The 20922-nt window shown below is 33.4% G+C and overlaps 1 protein-coding gene across 1 annotated transcript; it reads left to right on the top strand.

Annotated features, from left to right (window-relative positions):
- Window positions 1-648: 648 nt before the first annotated feature.
- LOC133825463 (uncharacterized) lies at window positions 649-7087 on the top strand. Its single transcript, XM_062258397.1, has 2 exons — window positions 649-795; window positions 6704-7087. Exons 1-2 carry the CDS (start codon window positions 649-651, stop codon window positions 7085-7087), a joined length of 531 nt encoding a protein of 176 aa, XP_062114381.1.
- The last annotated feature ends 13835 nt before the right edge of the window (window positions 7088-20922 follow it).

Genomic DNA, 20922 nt, shown 5'->3' on the forward strand with positions numbered 1-20922 from the left:
ATAGTGCTACAAGAAAAGAAGCTACAAGAAGAGGGGACATGTATGAAGAAATTTGATCTAAAGCCACAAAGAAGTTACTGAAGAACGTCTGAGGGACAGGAAGCACAGCAAGAATGGTAAGAGCGTCATCTACTACATAAGTAACTTCGCAGACAGCTACACCAGAAATTAGAGGAACAGTATAACTTGAAGATTAGACCGAATGGATAGTGTCAGATCAAAAAATTCGGAAGACAGGGTAAGAATTGATTAGCACTTGGTGATGCAGGAGTATGCGTATTATGGTTGAGTATAGAGGGATAGCATAAAGGACCTAACTTATGATAAGAATATGATACTGTGAGGGTGCATCACAAGTTGGGCACGCCCAGACTCAAGCTGATGTGAGGATGGATCAAGTCTCGCGGAAGGTAAAATGGGAACATGGTCGATATACCGGAAGCGGTAGGTAGGCAGGGTATGCATAGAGTAAGGTAATGAGTGTTTGGTCATTTATAAGAAAGATAATGTTGAGACCAAGATTTAGTGAAATGTAATGGATGATGATTGGTGTTAGATATCCTCGACTGTACGAGGAGAAAATCTAATTGGAGACGGATCTCTTACTTGGGGAGTGTGTGTTAGTTAAAAAGAATGCCATAGATTTCAATGGAGTGGAATGACAAGGTAACAATTGAGATTGGTATGGCATCAGTGAGTGGTGATGAACAGGTATATATTCCATCGGATAATGGGATCATGAGTGTTGGTTTTGTGCTGATGGGGAAGAACCCTATGAATGTAATACGAGTTAAGGTACAAGGATCGAATGAATGATCCGATGGAAATTTGGCGTGGAGATAGGAATTCTAAATGGATATTGTTCCACCCCCTAGGGTATGTTGTACCAAAAAGTTTGAGCGGGTGATAGAATTTAGTGTGCTTGAATATTGAGAGATAAAGTGATATGGTGGTGGATCATAGGAATGGACCACATTGAACTATAAATAAGGTGATTTAACAAGGGAAAGTTGTAACTCAGCTGAATGAGTTAGCATAATTTGGTTTCTATAAATTAGTAATGGGGTAGAGCATTTCTAATGCTAAGTTGGGATCCATTAGTTTTTCCAAGCTTTGAAAAGGGATCAGAGAACGAAGAGAACCGAGTGGGAATCTGGAATTACTGGTTGATTGTAGTAGGATAACAATCTGAGGGATTAACAGTTATGTTAAGGGATTAGGCGTTGAATGTGCAAACACCTGGGATGTTAAGGGAAGTATACTCTTTGATGAAACAGTCACGGTGATGGATGCTGGAGTACAGCTAAGGTGACACGGCGTAGGATATGGTAAGATAAAAAGCAAGGAGTGCCATATAAAGTAGAGAAGTGAAAGACAGTGGATACTACAACTTAGTATTGGTTCAGGGAAAGACCAAAGGGGTTGTTGGAATCCTTAAGTAAGGAGTATCTGCCTATCTGAAAGGACATAGGAACTTGTAAATTGTTAACTTGGAATACAAAGTTCCAGGATGAGAGATTTGTATCTCTCCAAGTGAGTGCAGACAAGGGAAAGTTTGTTGTTTTGGAAAAGAAAGGGGAGTTCTGACTCCCGATTCAACCGGAATTCTGAGGTTGTACCAAGGTTTAGGCCGGGGGCCTAGAAGCTGAGCTCACCCTGGTAGGGGTGATGACTCATTAGTATTTCTGGTAGCAAGAATAAGTCAATGATGCAATTGTTGTAAACTAAGCAGGCTCTGGAGTTTCTACAGATTTGATGTATAAGTAAAAGTTAAAGAAAGTATAGCTATCAGACAAGATCTTTTGGAACAAGATTGTTACGCACACTTGAGTATTATTGAAGATTAAGAGTAAAGGCGTTGGACCTTGGGAATTATTGGTAGAGGTAAGAGGTTTATTGTCTGAAGTGTTCAAGTAAATTTCAAGGACGAAATTAGTGTATGAGGGGATAGTTGTAACGACCCAAAATTACTAATAAGGCTTAAGGGCCTTGATTAGTGCGTCGGGAGGGCAGAATTGGAAGTTATGTGAATTAATGGTGTGTTATGCATGATTATGTGAAATGCATGTTTATGAGTAATGGGTAAGCATGTGAGCCCTGTTTGGTTGTAAGGGCATAATTGTAATTTTGGCCCGTTAGGGCATAAACATGATTATTTGTGATAAACTGTTAGGACCACATTATTATGTGGATATATGTGCTTATAGTTTACTTACGAGACGATCCTAGGGAGGAAGTAGCGGGAAAGTCACAACGGGACCCGGTAATTGACTTTAAGGCAAGTCAAGGGGTATTTCAGGTATTGGATGGCTATTTGAGCTATCGGGTTTGGAAATAAATAATTGGAGATATATTAGAGGTTAGGAAGTCTAGGTGGAAATACTGGGGAATTTTACAATTTTGCCCTCGGGGACGTTTTCGGTACCTCGAGCCTTGGGATTGACTTAAGTACCTAAGGATAGACTAAGTAAATTTTAGAAAGCAGTGGAACAAAAGCTAAACCGACCCTTCTCTCTCTCTCTTTCACTCTTAAGGAAAACTTCTGAAAACAAAGGGGATTTGGCTGGAATTCAGTGGTTTGGGCTGAGCATTTGGAGGATTAACTCAGTGGAAGCTAGGGAACTAACTAGAAACTAAGGTAAGCTGTAAGTTTTATGTATGGTGGTTAGAATTTTGTGATTTTGGTGAATTATAAGAGATTTGTGGGTTTTGAAATTGAAGATTGAATTAAAGCTAGGAACTTGGGAGTTAGCCCATAAATAGCTTGGGAGATTTGTTCTGTAATTAAGGTAAGTTAGAAATTATGATTTAATGTTTGAATTCTAGTGTTTTCATGGCTGGTTTGAGTGTTCTTAAGTGTTTGGGTTCAAAAGATTGAAATGTTGTTTTGATGGGTTTCTAGACTAGATTTCTGGTGGGTTTTGCTGCTGGAAGCATGTTAGAGAGTTGTGATAATTGAATTATGTTATTGGGATGGTCTAGGGTGGATTTGGGTGAGGTTTGAATATTAAAAATGGTGGTTTTTCTGGGTTCGCGGGGCTGGGCCGCGGTTCTGTTCTAGAGTGCCGCGGCCCTACAGAGCAAGGAAGAGCTAGGGAGGCTCAGCGGCAAGGGAGCGCCGCGGCGCCACATGGCAGGGCCGCTGCGCGTGTCTATGATCAAAGAGGCTTAGCCTCAGTTTTTGGGGGTGGGCCGCGGTGCCAGATTTTAGGGCCGCAACTCAAAAGGGCATTTTTTGCTAAATGGGGGTTTTAAGCGTGGAAACCTAACATAGGGTGCTCGGGATTGATTCCACCACTGTGTTTGGTGGAATTGGATGACCCGGAAGTTAGAGCTATACCCGGAAACCTTTACTCAAATATTAATGGAATCCTTTATCATGATTGTGACTAGGTGTACGCTTGGGCTCGGGGTAGGATCATGCTCGGGGGTCGTCTTTCCTAATTAAAGCACTTGAAATTAAAGGTAAGAAAATTACCCGGTTGTGGAATTTATATTGGGACTAAGGGTTCCCTATTTTGTATGCTCTTTAAAGAGGATGGTATTATGCCATGTGAATTGTAAATGGATGGTATCATGCCATGTAAATAGTAAACGTGCGGCCTAAGAGTGCCGATGTTTACACTTGCGCACAGGGTGCGGCTCGGCCACTTGTAGCCGAAGACAACTTATTATGCACTGTGCTTGGTTTAAGCGGGCCATAGTCAGTGGGTTAAACAGAGGGTGAGACCTAAGTTTTCAGGCCTAACTATCTTGTGATTTGAGTGCAATTATTATGATGATTATGACATGTTGGTTAGTTGAATAGCAGATTGTTAGCTTGTTGAATATTATCGTTGAATGGGTGAATGTTGTGTACTGTTGAGTAGTTGGTTATGTCTTGTGAAATAATTGGATATTATTAGTGATTGTGTTTTAAATGTTATGTTTTCTTGATGGGCCTTGGCTCACAGGTTCTACGTGGTGCAGGTAAGGCAAGGGTAATGCAAGTTGACCATGGGTTGGAGAGCTCTAGGGGCGAGGTGTACATTGTCAGCTACTCGGCTGCCACAATCGAGGAATTGTATAGGAACGAGAACCTAAAACGTGTATTTTTCCATTAGAGTGGCTTGGTTATTTACAAGCTTTGGAAATTTTGTAATTACGTTATTTAAACCTTGATTTGGGATCCCATGTACCCAACATGTATTTTAATGAAAATTATTCGTTTAAAACCAAAATCTTTTAAACCTAACCTGTTTGTATCGTTAGATTCACACTTTTAACCAAATGACTTGATTAGCAAGTCTCACACTATTTCAAACACACAGTGTAACGGTCTTGGTTATCTAGGACGTTACCACTAGGACCAAGCTGAACTAGCCCTGGTTCTTCCTCCTTCGAGTTTTCCAATTCCAAGCTTCAAAAATTGATCCCAAACTTCATTCAAACTCCCAAATGAACCCAAATATCCACTCTACAAGTCCTAGGCATCAAAATCTAATCAACCTTTGCCAAAAACTCCCATCATTTCTCAACTATCAAACTCAAAATCTCAACTAAAAACCAAATGAAAATAGAGCAGAAAACCAGAGTTTCAATGGCTAGAAACTTACCTCAAGCTCAGAATCACACCCTCTTCAATGGTAGAACATAACCCTAGACCATCAAGGCTCAACTCCCTAGCTTGGTTCCTCAAATGGAGCTCAAAAATTCAAAGAGAAAAAGAAGAGAAGAAGATGATCAGGAGAAGAAAAACAATGCTTTGTTTTGGTTAGCTTTCTACAGCTTTCTAACTGATATATATCCTTTAGGTCAAAAGATCAAAATGCCCTTAGGTCATTTAAAGTCCTTTTAAGGCTACCAAGGGTAAAACTATCGTTTCTTCGTCTATCTCGTTAATCATAATTAACACCCTCCAATTCCTATTACTCTCAATATTCGCAAATGCTAATAAATCATATCCCATTACCCTTTAATTCACAGTAATGTACTAATCCTCAAATTACCCCAAGACTCACCCCGAGCCCCAAAATTAACCCCGTTATGATCAAACTGATAACTTGCATTCAAAGATCGTCTAATGCCGAATGGCTCGAAAAAATCTACATTATGATGTGGTCTTACTCATAATTTACCAATATGCATGAAAATATACAAATATGCCCTCAATGGGCCAAATTACCAAAATTCCCTTATAATGAAAAGTGGACCCATATGCATGCATCTATCATCATATAATAATATAATTCACATAATCATGCATATAATCATTTAATGGAATAATAAATCAATTATGACCCTTCCGGCCTCCTAATCAAGGTCCTAAACCTTATTAGGAAATTGGTTCATTATAGTTCTCAGCTACTTCGCAATTATAAATCACTTCCAATACAAGGTACAAAAATCATGCACAAGAGAGTACTCTATTGTGCGTTTGGATGAAAATTGCAAGTGGTACCTAAGAGCATCTAGGAATGGAAACACACAGCCGTTATCATCAAGAAGTACTACAAAATACACACATGCTCCCTGGAAATACGATTCAGCGATCAACGCCAAGCAACATCAAAATTAATTGGAGAGTGTATAAAGAAAAAGTTCATCAACATCAAAACAACATGCACACCAGCAGACATCAGAGGTGATTTGAATGATAGATATGGGATCAAAATGAATTATATGAAAGCTTGGAGAAGTAAAGAGAACGCTATGAACAATTTAAGAGGAAAACCAAATAAATCCTATACTCTGATTCCAAGTTACTTGCATATGTTGCAAAAGAAAAATCCTAGGTCAGTGGTGGACTTCAAAACAGCTGAAGACAACAGTTTGTTGTTCATATTCATGGCATTGAATGCATCATTGCAAGGCTAGAACAAATGCAAACCTATAATAGTTGTTAATGGCACTTTCCTAAAGGCAACATACGGGGGGACTTTGCTTCTGCCGGTGCACAAGATGCATGAGGTAAAATATTTCCACTAGCTTTTTGTATTGCTGATTCTGAGAATGATTCTTCTTGGGAATGGTTTTTTTCACAACTAAGATAGGCTTATGGCGTTAGAGAAAACATGTGTATCATCTCAGATCGACACAAAAGCATCATCACAGCAACAAAAAAAATATACTCAAAAATCACTCATGGATTTTGCATGTTCCATCTGCTAAGCAACCTGAAATCAACATACAAGAAACATGCAAATAAATACATGGAACCATTCATTGGGGCAGCAACAACATACACTGAGGCAAAATTTGAATATCATATGAAGGAACATGACAGTTTGGATAAGCGCATTCGTCCTTATTTGCAAAAAGTTTGATATCACAGATGGTCAAGGTTCCACTCAACAAACAATAGGTACTCCACAATGACATCAAACATTGAAGAATCACTGAACGCAGCAAATTTAGTTGCTCGAGAGTTGTCAATAACAACACATTTAGAATTCTTACATGGATTACTCCAAGAATGGACATACATAAATAGAAAAAATGCACAAAATACATTCACAAAATTGACACCAACTACTAAGGAGAAAATGACCAAAAATTACATATACTCGTTGAGACTTACAGTAAGTTTTTCTTTTTTTTGTATACAATTTTTTACATCTTGAAGAATTTCTCTAGTTGCTCTACCATTTTTATAGTGTTTCCCTTACATGCATTAAACATTTTTCTTGAAGTTAATTAACAAAACTTTCGTATTGAAATACAGGTAAAACCATCAAATGAATATCTATTTGAGGTGGTTAAAGAAGAAAAATCATGGATTGTAAACCTCAAAGATCAAACATGCACATGCAATAGATTTCAAATGGATGAGATGCCATGTGGGCATGCTCTTGCTGTGCTGAAGGAGATGCACCTAGACCCTTACGTTTACTACTCAGATTACTACACAACAAAAACATGGCTACAAGTATATGAAGCAACAGTATACCCAGTAGGAAACCAACGCACTTGGGATGTACCAAACTATGTAAAAGAAATAATAGTATTACCTCTAGATGCAAGAGTGAAAGTAGGGAGACCAAAGAAAAGAAGTATCAGAGCTGCTCGGGAAACTAAAAAGCAAAACAAGTGCAGTAGATGTGGGTAAAGAGGTCATAATAGGAAGACATGCTGAAACAAGCCAATAAACATATGAAAACAACGCTAGAACAACATTACATTTTATTGGATCATTTGATTTTTTTTTTTAAAAAAACATTCATTTAATTTCTTTAAATACTGAATTGGAAAATACTCAATTCTTTAAGGCATGTATTACTGTTATACAGAATACTGATGAAGTTGCTTTTGGGTTGTAATAACATTTATTTTACCATACAAAAACATAATATTTGATTAAGTTCTTGTTATATGTTGATGGAAAAATATATATCTTTAAAATTTTAATAGGACAAATATATATTGTACAACTTGAGAAAAATATTAATTATTAAACAGTTTACGTTGGGTTGTTGTTATATTGATATAACATTTAATGTATTATTTTAATTTTTCAACTATATATATATATATATTACATGGATTGTGTGTTGCTACAAAGTTTTCCAAACATAAAAAAATTACACAAACATTGATATAAAACACATCATAAAAAACAACGTAAACCACATAAACATTAATAAGAAATCCAGTATTGTCACATAAAAAAACTAAAATAAACATAAAAATAAAGTCTATAATCCAAAATAAGATAAAATTTGCCAGTTGTTTTTCAGTTTCATTGTAGTTGTCATAATGTTGATGCCAGGCCAAACGCAAAAATCACTATTTGACCACCAAACCCTTCTCCTTCCCCTTAGCCTTTTTTGGAGCTTCAGACTGACTAACAATGTTTTCTTCTTCTTTCATTTTGCAGTATTAATAAAACAACCCAGCTAACCTAGCACGATGGTCTTCAACACAGAAATTGCTTGATGGAATATCCTTGCCATCAATAAAATACTCAGCGAAAGAGGCAAAAAAAATGCCACAATCACTGCAAACCAACTGAAAAGAAGCATCAAAATTATAAACTTGTAAGCAAAAACAACTAGAAAAAAAAAACACAAATACAAATATAAAAAAAGTTTCATACTTATCCTCTTGAGCAGGCAGGCCATCAACATTTACAACTTCAAAAGGAGCTTTTGGATCCTTAGAAGTTTGATTAGGGTCATTCCTAAGCTTGTAAAAATCAAGTGGATAAAAAAAAATAGGCAACAAAACAGAATATGGCTCAATAGCCTTCATTGCTCCACTTTCATACCTCCCAGTCCTCAAAGAGTTGTACATGTAAATACACCTCCCCTTAATATTTAAACGACCACGAATCCAATGACTCTCATCTTTCATATTGATTGGAAATAACACATAGTCAACATCAACCCATGACAACCCACACATGTTCATATTACCTTTAATAAACTAAGCAACCACATGCTTAAGACTCACAATAGAATTGTCATTACCATTCTTGACATGACATTCATATAAAGAAGTTATTCTTTCATGAAAGAAGCAATCTGTTGTTGTGAAGGAAACCTTAGGTGCAGATGCATACTTGCATTTCTTTCACATGTAATAAAAAATGACATTCATATGCTGAGAAACCAAACATAGAACAATAACATAAAAACATAGGAACATAAAAAAATATTAAAACAACAAACAACATCAAAACATATATAAAAAATGCTAACCGAATCAGATAGAAATTCACCACAATGAACAAGATTGTGAAACCACATCTTGTTATCTACATCATCCACTCCAAGTTCAAAAAGTCGGATTAATAATATTCTTACTCCTTCCATAAATTTTGTTCTTCCTACAACAATTAAGAAGAAACAAACAATATTGAAATGACATTAAAAAATAATTAAATACAAAAATAATAACAAAAATAAACCTAAATAACATACATGGGCTTCTTATTACGCCCCTCAACAAGCCAATTGTCAAAATCATGCTCATGATCAATATTAGGACCCTGCCAAATATTGTCATCCAGTGGGCACAATCCTTTGACATAACTAACCATAGAAAATTGTTGTCCAGCTTCAAGAGAACTAGAAGACCCAAATTCATTCATGAATGGAGACTTTAAAGCTACTCCAGGCTTCACAATCATCTTCCCAACATCTGCAGTAGCTTCATTCTCAACACCATCCTCAAGACAACTTAGAATCAACGGTACAAAAAAATGCAACATATAAAAGTTTACAATTACAAACAACTTGAAATCAGTAAAACAACAACATGAAAACACAAACCCACATTAGTTGCTGCAACAGCTTCACCATCAGTAACTTCGGTCTCCTTTCTAGGTTACACAACATTGGACATGTCAACATCAACAGTGGAGCAACTTGGGTGCAACAAGACAACAACATGTTAACAACTAAACTTCGGTAACTAAAGTAACTAAAACAACTAAACAACAACATGAAAAAACATAGAAAAAAATGTACAACAATCTGTGAGACAGCATCTAACCTAGACATAACAAAATTTTCAACATCAACCTCATTTAAGTTATCAAAATTTGAATCATGCTCCTTGTCACCAATAGTCTACATAACACATAACAAAAATCATAAAAAAGATTTAAACATAAGAATTGAAAACTATAACTAACAAAAAAAAAAAACACACATGTTCAACAATATCATCATGAACTTCCTTGCTTGATACCTCAACTTAATTGGTATTAACATAAGTATTATCTTCACCAACCACTTCTTTGACATCATCCACATTGTTGTCATCACTATCACTTCCATCACTATCACTTCCATCACTATCATCAACATTTTTCTCTTTCTTGCCCTCCCCATCATCTCCATCTTCATACTCAATTTCCTTTTTTGTATTATCATCAAACTGGTCTTTTGTCAATTTCCTTTTTTGTATTATCATCAAACTGGTCTTTTGTCTCCTCATCATCTTCTTCATATTCCTCGCAACAATCATCATCATCATCATCATCATCATCTTCTTCTTCTTCTTCTTCATTCTCATTTTCATCATCTAAATCAACATCTTTCTCCTACATCACCAATCGCAACAGCAAAACAACACAAGGGATTAATGGAGAACAAAACAAAAATGTGTCATCAACACAATAACAACACAAAAATACCTTAATAAAAGAATCAGCAAAAACATGATTAAACTTTGTTTGCATGTCAGACAATGCAGCAAACACTAAAATAAATTGGGATTCAACAAAACCCTTCAAACTTAATAAGTCAGAAGATATTGTTTGTTGATTAGACACAATTATGTCAATCTTAGCCTTTATTTCATCATCCACTCAAAATTCAACCTGAGGGCAAGTTGTTGCCATGTCATCATCCCCACTTTCCAGTTTAGACTCAGAATGAAACCTAGCATCCAAATTAGAGACAAAATCAATCTTGTCTTTCCCCACGATCATTAACATCAGTGTTGAAATCAAAGCCCTCCAATTTTAAAATAGAACACTCATTATCAGTTGGTTTTAGATTCTGCAACTTCAACTATAAAAATAATGGAAAAAACAAAAATTAGAAAACAACAAAAAAAACATATAATAACAACTAAACAACAAAAAATAAAATGTATCGTCTTCGCTGGAATGTAAAAAATTGTAGTCTTCAACAGCGTGAAGGTAGGAGTAGTAAAGCAAGTCCAGTTAAGAATCCTAGGAATACCACCAGTAACAAATTTGCAATACTTCTCATTCCTATGCTGACAACACTCATAAAACCACACTTGAAAAACATGTGGGCAACCTAGGATCCTATAAAATGGATCCACCTTTTTTTTTATCTAAATGATAAAGAGTATTGTACCAACTAACTAATTTTCCCTTCAAAGAGCGAATTGTCTGTTCGAAGCAAGCCTTACCCCATGCATAATCATAACAACCACTATCAACAACATCTAAATATTCACGAAGAACTTGTTTATCTTTCCCAGAACTAAAAAAAAACCATTGAACAAAATAAAAATAGCCAACTGTAAAACACCCTAATCTAGTTCTTTATAAAACATTCGCATACTCATGAATTGATAGGAGAAAAGCCCCTTATTATAAAATCCTAGTGGGGCCTTGCTAAAACATGCAAGTTTGGCCCAATAGTTTAAAAAGAAAAATAATAGTTTTCATGCAAAGTTCTTAAAAATAACCAAGGTTCAAGTTCCACTGATAAGTTTAGAATGTTAAAATAAACATAACATTATTTTAGGGAAAAAAATGGCGTTTAAACTGATCATTTCTCATCCTAGGATGCCCCCACGCCATACACACCATGACGATAGAACTCCCCACATCACCACGTGTGCCATAGAGAAACCTATTTGCTACCTAAAAGGGAAGTAAGGGGATGAGCTAAAAGCCTAGTAAGGAAGTACAAACAACACACAAGTAAATCACAACAAAATATATTCACATTCATACATTGTCACACATCATAGCATCATTATCGTAAGAGCATCATTATCATAATAGCATCATTATCGTAAACATAAACATAACCATCACAACATTGGCATAATGTAAAAAAGTCATCATCATCATAATCATCATAACATAAACATCATATCCTTGTGAACATGGCTCGCTAACTTGTCCATGTCACCTCTTAAGGTAAACAGGATCTCTGGTCCTTGAATAACCTCGACGCGTCCGCCCTTTGAGCTACGTCTTCATATCCTTAGTAACTCGGGTTACGTCTTCACATCCTTAGTAACCCCCTTATTATTGTGTCGTGTTCATCATGCTAACAACCATTTCATATCATACATCATTCAAAGGCATACAAACCAGTCATATCAACATTAGAAATTTACCATTCATATCACAAAATATCATCATACATAACATTCTTATCCATATAGTGCAATCTTACCATACATAGAATAGTCAACCAAAATTTATATCTAACTTCCTTACCTCAGGTCCAAACAAAGAAAAAATGACAACTTCACAACGAGTCTATACCATAACCAAATAACATCCTTTAGCATCGCATAAAACTTTATTTTTCCCACTCATATAACCCATGTGTGCATGGGCCATGCACACATGGTGATAACTACTCACAACATCCAAACTAGGCATAATTACACATAAAGTCATCAAAAGAATAATGCAAATTATACATATATTACATGCATGGTCTTTCTATAAAAAATCATATGGTTTCATAAAAGGCATATTTTTTAAAGTAAAAGTGCATTTGCATGCGACATGCATTCGAGGGAACGTTGTTATAAAATGGCATTAAAAACGATAATTCCTACGCTCTTATTTTTATCATTTTGAAAATAATGAAATAATAACATGCATTGATCACCATTATTTATCTTCTTAAAATCATTAAGTTGATTAAACCTCTTAAGACATTATTTTATTTCATAAAATAATTTATTTAACCATTAAAAAAGAAAAAAATATATAATAATTCCATTGCTTACTTTTAAATTCCATAAAATAATGAGGACTAAAATTATGTAAAAAAATACTTATAATTTAACATGTTTTCTTAAAATAACATTATGATTCAATTAACAAATTTGCAATCTTAATGTGAGAAAAAGTACAAATTTTTAGATGTGGAAAAATATATTTTCACTTGTATTTTTTTAAGACTTAATTTTAAAATAAAATTAATTCATAAGTGATAATTTAATAACTATTTTTAGAATATTTTAATAAACATTCAGCCACTATTTAATCCACTTAAAAATTCACAAGTAAATTAAATTCACCATTTTTCTTAATTAAAACAAAGAAAAATCATAACTATTATAGTGAACACTCATAGTTATATTAAAAATACCACTTTTAATATTTTCATAGTTTAGTGCATTAATTTATTTCAATATACACATCAAATTCCTTTTATTTAAAAATACAACTTCACATTTTTACTAAAATTCCAGCAACCAAACATATCCTTAAAATCACCATTTTTATTTTTAAAAACTCATATTTTCTCAAAAATATAACAAAAAAAACTTTAGGTAATTATTTGCACAAAAATATCATTTCAAGGCACTTTAAAATCTCCCATTAACTTCTTAAATCACCAAAGCACTTGCAAAATTTACTTAAACATTCAAAAACATTTTTCTCATCATTTTGACACCTTTCATACACAAAAATCAGCAAGTACAATAATCATGAAATTCATTCTTTTCATCATATTTCACAAAATTTATGCATATCTATTTAACAATATTCCAACACAAACCCTAGCATGTTTCTACACCCTTTTTAATGATTTTAATGTTACCATTACCATACAATAATTCATCAACCACATTGAAACATATTCACAAATCATAAACTATTAATTATATTTAATCCTTGTCTTGGATATAACTATTGTCACATTACAATTATGCAAGTATTCCAAAGAAACGTATCCAACATATATTCATTTAAAATCTTACAACAACCTATCACGTTTCTAAGATTTAAATTGACATAACACATAAAATGTAAAAAACCATCATGCTTTGAATATCACCCTTAGGCCGAAATCCAAATAGCCCAAAATAATCAAATCCTTTCATGTTATATTTTAAAAGAAAAGATTCATCATATTTTTTTATAGATCACAATTTAAAACATTTGCATATTTTCACATAGAGTCTTTAAGCTAAAACATACCCATCATCAAATCATAGAAGATCTTTAAAGAACATATCATAAACATCACATATCAAAAATCAACTCCATGCACATACTATGAATATACATCTAAGAATTACAACCATAAGAACCCAAACAACAAGAATACCCATGCCACGCCTAGGTCAATTCCCACATGCATCATCATTAAAAAATATATATAACCATCAATCCATAACATTAGGGTTAGCGATCTATTACCTCTCTTGTTTGTAAAATCAAGAACACCCAAAGTGACCAAAACTCAAACTATATCACCCATTTGTTCAAGCCTAGGATTTTCGAAAACCAACATGAGGAGAAGGAGAGATTCAACAACAACACAACAAAACTATAGTTAAAAATACTAGAATCAATAGAAGAGAATTGAACAAGCATAAACATAAAAGGCATACCCTAGGATTGGTTCTTTCTTCTCTTTCTTCTTCCTTTCTTTCTTCTTTTCCTTCTCTCTCTAGCTCACGTCCCTCTCTCTCTCTTCTTCTTCTCTCTAGTTTTCGACAGCTAAGAGCATAATGGCTCTCTTCTATTTTCCTTCCCTCTTTATTTTAATTCCCTCATAATACCCCAATATACTCCATAGTTATTTATAAAAGTTACATTTTCGTTGCTTTTAAAATCATTTAAGATACCAATTGGTTACCTTTTGATGTATGACTAATTTTTTTAGTATGCCGCAAATTTAAAGCAACCAACAAACTTAGTGGGTTACCAAAAAGAGTCTTCTTATGTTCTATTTTAAAGTTACCAAACAATATCCTAAAGAGTCTACTTTAAAAGAGTTACTTGAAATGTTTCTAAAATAGTTTTAAAGTTGTTTAGAATACCATATGTGTATCTTTTAAATGTAAAATAAGAATACAATAAGTAAATTAAATTTTGTTTAAGATTATAGTTTAGTTACTTTTTGGTTAACATAATATAAAAAAGAAACTAAAATGTTGCTTTTTATTCTGGTCATCTTCTCCGGCGACGGCGAAAAAACATGTGTTTCCCACAAATCAAAATGATCAGATTGAAGAGTAGGTCTCCATGGTACCACTCTTGAGCCCAATCGACTAGCAATGTGGCCGGAAAAGATTTTTAAAGTTAAAAAGAAGAGAGAAATAAATAAAGTTGTGAAAAAAAAAAGTTGCAGTATCCATAAAGAAAAAAAACGAAAAATGTTGATAACAAAAATGATATTTGTGTAAATTAAATTAGGTATGCTATTTTTGTAATTAAGTTATAAAAAATGGTATGAAGTGTAAATTTATCTATATGTAATATTATACCTTGGCCATTGATGTTGATGCATATAAGTAGCACTACTATGTTTTAAAAAATAAAATTGAATTTAGATTGGATTATTTAATTTTTATTATGTTTATAATAAATTTTTGTTATAAAAGTATAAAGAATATTAAAAAAATCTAACATTCTAATTATTTCACATAAATAGGTAACTATTTGATACTCTATGTTTTTGTAAAGTATCGTTTATGTACCATGTGTTTACAATAATTCTCATTTGGTACACTGAATTTTGAAATTGTACATATTTGACACCCTGTATTTTGAAATCACACATAATTGATACCTTAACCTCAAAATTAATCGATAAATTTTTTTCCAATTTAATTATATTGCTCTCAATTTTATGAGTTCCATATTCAAATTTAATTACTTAATTACATATAATTGATTATATTTTAGTTATATTGATAAAATTTTATTTATCAAATGTGAATTTAGGATACCAAATATGTATTATTTTAAAATACATGTTACTATATGAGCATTATTAAAAAAACAGGGTACCAAAACGATACTTTGCAAAAATTTAGGGTACCAAATGAGTAAAATCCCTAATATATATTATTAAAACCTCATTTTCATATATATCTATGGTAATTAAAATAATATGAATTTGTCTCTAATTTATTATTAGCAAATCATCATTTTTTTTTTAAATTATATTTTTTAATTTAATTGCAAATGTATATTTTTATTGGCTCATTATGAACACTTTTCTTCTATTTGTATTTTTGTTATAGTTTGTTAGTGAATTTGTTTCTTGACGGCATGGACAAGTTTTATATCTATAAATAGTGGTATTTTCTATTTTTTTTAGTATTGATTTTATAGATCTAAGAGCAACTCGAGTGGAAAAATTCATTTTGGTGTTGAACCACCATCAAAATACCAAAATTTTAGCAATATATTTTTATTCATTCCAATCACAACACTAAAAGTTACACGAAAAAATATATTTTATATTATTATATTACTATATTACTGTATCTTATAAATAAATAAATATATATATGTTATATATGGTGGGGCACTGTAGCATTTCAGCAAAATGGTGGGTGATTTGAAGTCTGATTGGATGTGATATGGTGTTAAATCATCATTAAAATGGTGGAATGGTGCACATTAAAGTGTTCTTGGTTGAGATTTTATTGAGTGCTTTGATAGAGTTTTGGAGGGATTAGTCTTTATGAGGTTGTAGAGTCCAAGAACTTTACTTAGCTAATTATTTAGTAGTATTATAGTAAGTTTAGTATTATCTTTGTAACTGTGGATTTTTGGTTCAGATCGGAAATTATTTGGACACTCATAGTAGTACTTATAGATTTTCTAAGTTTAACCTATAGTTTAAGAATATTAAGTATAACCTAAGGTTTGATTACATGTCTGATATTAAGGATAATATTTGTTATACTATAAGGTTTAGATATCAACCAATAGGATTTTAAGCACATGTTATGAATGGGTGATTAAGAATTAAGTATTTTGAGGATTAAATTTAATAAGGAGTAAAGTTTGAATGTTATAGGGTCAGTCAGCAGCTTTGAATACGTTGAGGGCTTAGTCAAGGCTGTTTACTCCATTCAAACTTAACTAAAAATGTGTAATTTCGTGTTTAAATATTCAGCGTGTGCCGATATATCGCAGCTATAGGGGGCGATATGTCGCAGCACGTAGATACGGAAAACACGAAACGATGCACGGTCGCCTCGGGCATACTGGCCCAGGCGATATATCTCCTACAGGGGGCGATATATCGCCTCCTTCAGTGTATATTCAAATGTTTTTGAATTCTTTTCCTTTCAGCCATTCAACCTCTTGATAAGTCCAGCATCTTTTTGAACGAGTCTTCAGCCTCTGCTGAACGATTATTCAAATATTTTTCACCTAAAAAGCTATTATTTTTATTCAAGTAAAATCAAGATCCTTTCATTCCTAAACTCTATAAATAGGACCTAGTACCCAGCCATTATTCACCTTTTGCTCTAAGTTCAGAGCCTGCTAGTGCTAAGTGAGTGTGAGAGTGTAAACACCTGGTTTGGGGAAATCATAAGCTTAAACATCATAAGCTTATCAAACACTTTGGGAAGTGAGGTTCTATAGTATTTCGGTTGTGGTGTAGATTGGTCTTACAAGTCTTTGAGGTAAACCAAAACTTTAGTTCATTTGTTTTATGTTATTTTCCTTCTCATAACCTTCTACTTAGTCTCCTAACCTCATTCTTATTTTGGTTAGGAAAACTAAGTTCTTGAGCACATAAGTTTCGGTAAGCATGTTTTTCAAATGGTTTAGTCTTTCCATCCCTTTCATTTCATCTCTTTCCTTCATTAGACTCACTCTTTCTAATGGTTATTAGGAGTGTTCCAAAGTCCCAACGCTGTCCACATATCCCGGTAACTTTGGTAAGGAAAATAGGCTAGAATCAATATGTTATATGTTTATGTTATCTTATGTTTTATGTTATTAAATGTGTTATGATATGTATGTATGTATGTTTGTAGGCTTGGGCATATGACCCATATGACTAACAAGACCCCAATAGATTATGGGCATATGACCTACTTAGCTAGTAGGACCCCACTAATCTCATGGGCATATGCTTGTTTAGTCTATGGGACCCCAAGTAATAATAGCCATTATAATAAGTGTATGTATTAAGTGTTATGATATGTCTTTACGTTTATGACGAAATTTATGTTTATGACTATGTGTTAGATTTTCCTTGCTGGGCATTAGGCTCATTCCTTTTTGTTTTATGTGCAGGAAAATAGCTTTAAGAGGTGGTAAGATTCGTGGACGCTTAGAGAATGTGTATCGATGGTGAATGGAGTCAAGGAGCCGAGCGTTATTCGATTCGAGGATGTAGTTTCGGTTTTATGCCTTTTTACATGTATTTTCCGCACTATTTATGTAATGTCTTTTTATTTTAAATCATGTTTTGTTTTTAAAGACAATGGGATCCCATATCCTTTTTGGTATTTATTTTGTAAGTAACTCTTATTTTTACAAGTTACTTAATAAAATTATGGTATTTTCGCAAATGTAAGTTCTATTAAGGATTGTATGTATAGTTTCGTTAATGGTCCAAAAGTCTAGATTAGTGGGTCATTACAGAGGTAGTAGGAGACTATCATGCATTCTTGACAGGATTTCAAGACACATCTTGTGCGAACTCAAGATCAAAGCTAAAGGGAGTTCATCATTTTCGTTAGACAGATTCCAACAGAATAAGTGGGATGCTCAAAAAGAAAGAAGAATTTCAATTGAAAATAGTAATATGTGCTACAACATATTGAAACAAATTAAAAGGGAGTTCTTAGTTTGTTTCTTTAATTATTTGTTATTAGTATTTGTAATTGATTATCATTAATTCTTAGTGAATTTTTCTAATATGGACTTGATCCTATAGAGTAGGGTCATATCGAACCATTTAAAATTCTCGTGTGTTCTTTATCGGGAAAATACCAGTTTGGCCCCTGTGTTTTGCCTAAATACTTGATCGGTCCATGCGTTTTGTTAAATGAAAAATCGAACTTTATGTTTTGTAAAATGGAACAAAATAGTACCTTGAGCCCGATTTTGGTCAAAAAAAATTTTAATGTGACTAAAATGTCATCGGTTTTTTTCATTTTCTATTTTTTAATTCCTTTAATGAATTTTCTTTTTTCTAACATATAAAAACAATTTATAAAATATTTTAAATAAAAAGTAAATATAAAATATAATTAAATGAAGATATATCTAAAATATATAAAAGTGTCGAACCCAGACTCAACTTCTCCTTAGTCTTCACGCAGTCGTCAAACACAGATGAAGGTCTAGGACAAAAGGTAAAGTCCTGAATTAATGGCCTCCCACTTCTATTCATTTCATTCTCATTCTCTCTTCTCTTTCATCAAATTTATCTAGGTGTTTAAGGGTTTTTATGTTGATTTAGGATTTTCAGTCTTAAGATTTTTGGTAACAAGAGAATGACCTCCTACAACAGCAACTCAGTGGTCAAAAATGGTGTAAGATTCAGAAATAGAAGATGCAATTGTGGCAAGAAATTTCTTGTGAGAATTAGTGAGTCAATAAATAATCCAATTTGTCTTTACTTTCCCTATCTATTTGGGGAGAAAGGGTGTAATTATTTCTCATGGTGGGGTGATGAAAATTTTGGGAAAGAAGGTTTTGAGAATGAAGAAAGACAATAAGAAGCAACTTCATATCGACATGATTCAAATGTTGATGAAATATTACAAAACATGAAAGCCAATTTAGCTGCTAGGAAATTTTTGTTGAAGATCTTGGGAACAATATGTTTGTTTTTTATGTTCCTAGTTTTGTGTATGGTAATGAAGATGCAATACTTAGCAATTCTTGACTTAATTAAAGAAATCATTGTCAATTTTGTTTGATATAAATTTTTCTTTGTTTCAATTTGTTGTGTTAGATATAAGTTGTATAAACCAATAACCAAAATGACATAAAATGCATTTTTTTTGGAAAGTCAGAAGAAATTTTATTAATCACAAAACAAATTACAACTTAGCTAAAGGCTACCCACTAATTACAAACTTTGTATAATGACTCCACCCAATCCTTATCTATTCTATTTAAGCAATTAGTGTTCATGAATTGAATCCTATTACAAACAGAGTATTTTATGTTTTTGACAGTGACTTGGACAGTAGGGAGTTTGTGCTCCCAAAGAACACTATTCCTACTTTGCCAAATGAAATAGACCAAGGCAAAAATAACGCTCATGTAAACTTTCCTTCTCCCTTGAGACAACTTTTTCTTCTTTAAACTTTTTACTAAACAATTCAAGTCCTTACTCTGCATATTCCAATCAATCCACCTTCCAATTTCATCCTTAACTTTCCTACTGTAATAGCAATAAAAGAAAAGGTGAGAATGAGTTTCATCATAGTCATCACAGACCACGCAAGCACAAGAATTCGCCACTCCAAAACGAAAAAGTCTGTCTTTAGTTGGAAGTCTTAATCTCAAAGCTAACCAAGAAATAACTCTATGCTTTGGGGTACAAAATGAATCACAAATCAGAGCATAATGCCACATTCCAACTGGTCTCTGCCGTAATTTTTAATAGAGTTCAGCAACAGAGTAATGGAACTTCTGGAACTCCAATTCAGTAAACACTTGCTTGAGTTTATTTTTAATCTGCACAATACTTTTCCAGTACCAACTAGCATCAGCAAGGACTTCATAATCCCATCAAATGCTTTGTTTTATGTAAACTGAATTAACCCATTTCAACCAGAGATTATCTTTCTTATTAGAGATAGCCCAAACATGTTTCCCCATAGCACAAAGATTCCACAAAGCAACATCTTTAAACCCGAAGCCACCATCTTTCTTTGGATGATAAATCTCAGTCCAAGAAACATTCCCAGAGCCATTAAACATGTCATTACCTATCCAAAGATAAGCACGACAAAGCTGATTAATCTTCTGAACAACACTTTTAGGCAGGACAACAATCTGAGACCAATAAGAGTTAATGGAGAGAAGAACCAAGTTAATGAGAACCATACGCCCAACATAAGAAATATTTCTACTGCTCCAAGATCTAATCCTGCTAGTCATTCAGTCTACTAAACAATTACAATCAGCTGGAGATATCCTTTTGGAGCAAATTTTCATGCCAAGATAATTAAAAGGAATCATACTTCTCTGAAAACCAGAAATCTTCACAATACGATTAAGAGTTAAGGTGTCCAAACCTGCCCCATAGACTGCCGATTTCCCCACATTAGCTTGGAGTCCTGAAGTATTGGAGAATAATTTGAAACCTCATAATAACAAAGTGGCAGCAATGTAGCCACCCTTGCAAAAAAGGATCAAATCATCCGCAAAACATAAGTGAGTGAGCTGCAAACCTTTACATCTCAGATGGAATTGAAAAACAGGATCCTTAGCAACTTTCTTCATAATTCGCAAGATATACTCCATTCCAATGA

This window comes from Humulus lupulus, chromosome 3, assembly GCF_963169125.1.
Source record: "Humulus lupulus chromosome 3, drHumLupu1.1, whole genome shotgun sequence".
In the NCBI taxonomy this organism is placed as follows: Eukaryota; Viridiplantae; Streptophyta; class Magnoliopsida; order Rosales; family Cannabaceae; genus Humulus; species Humulus lupulus.

What these genes read in the sequence shown, in the direction of transcription:
- LOC133825463 (XM_062258397.1), top strand. Translation starts at nt 649, where the DNA reads ATGGAGTGGAATGACAAGGTAACAATTGAGATTGGTATGGCATCAGTG. An exon ending in TGAATGTAATACGAGTTAAG is followed by an intron (nt 796 to 6,703) that starts GTACAAGGATCG and finishes ATTGAAATACAG; the next exon opens with GTAAAACCATCAAATGAATA.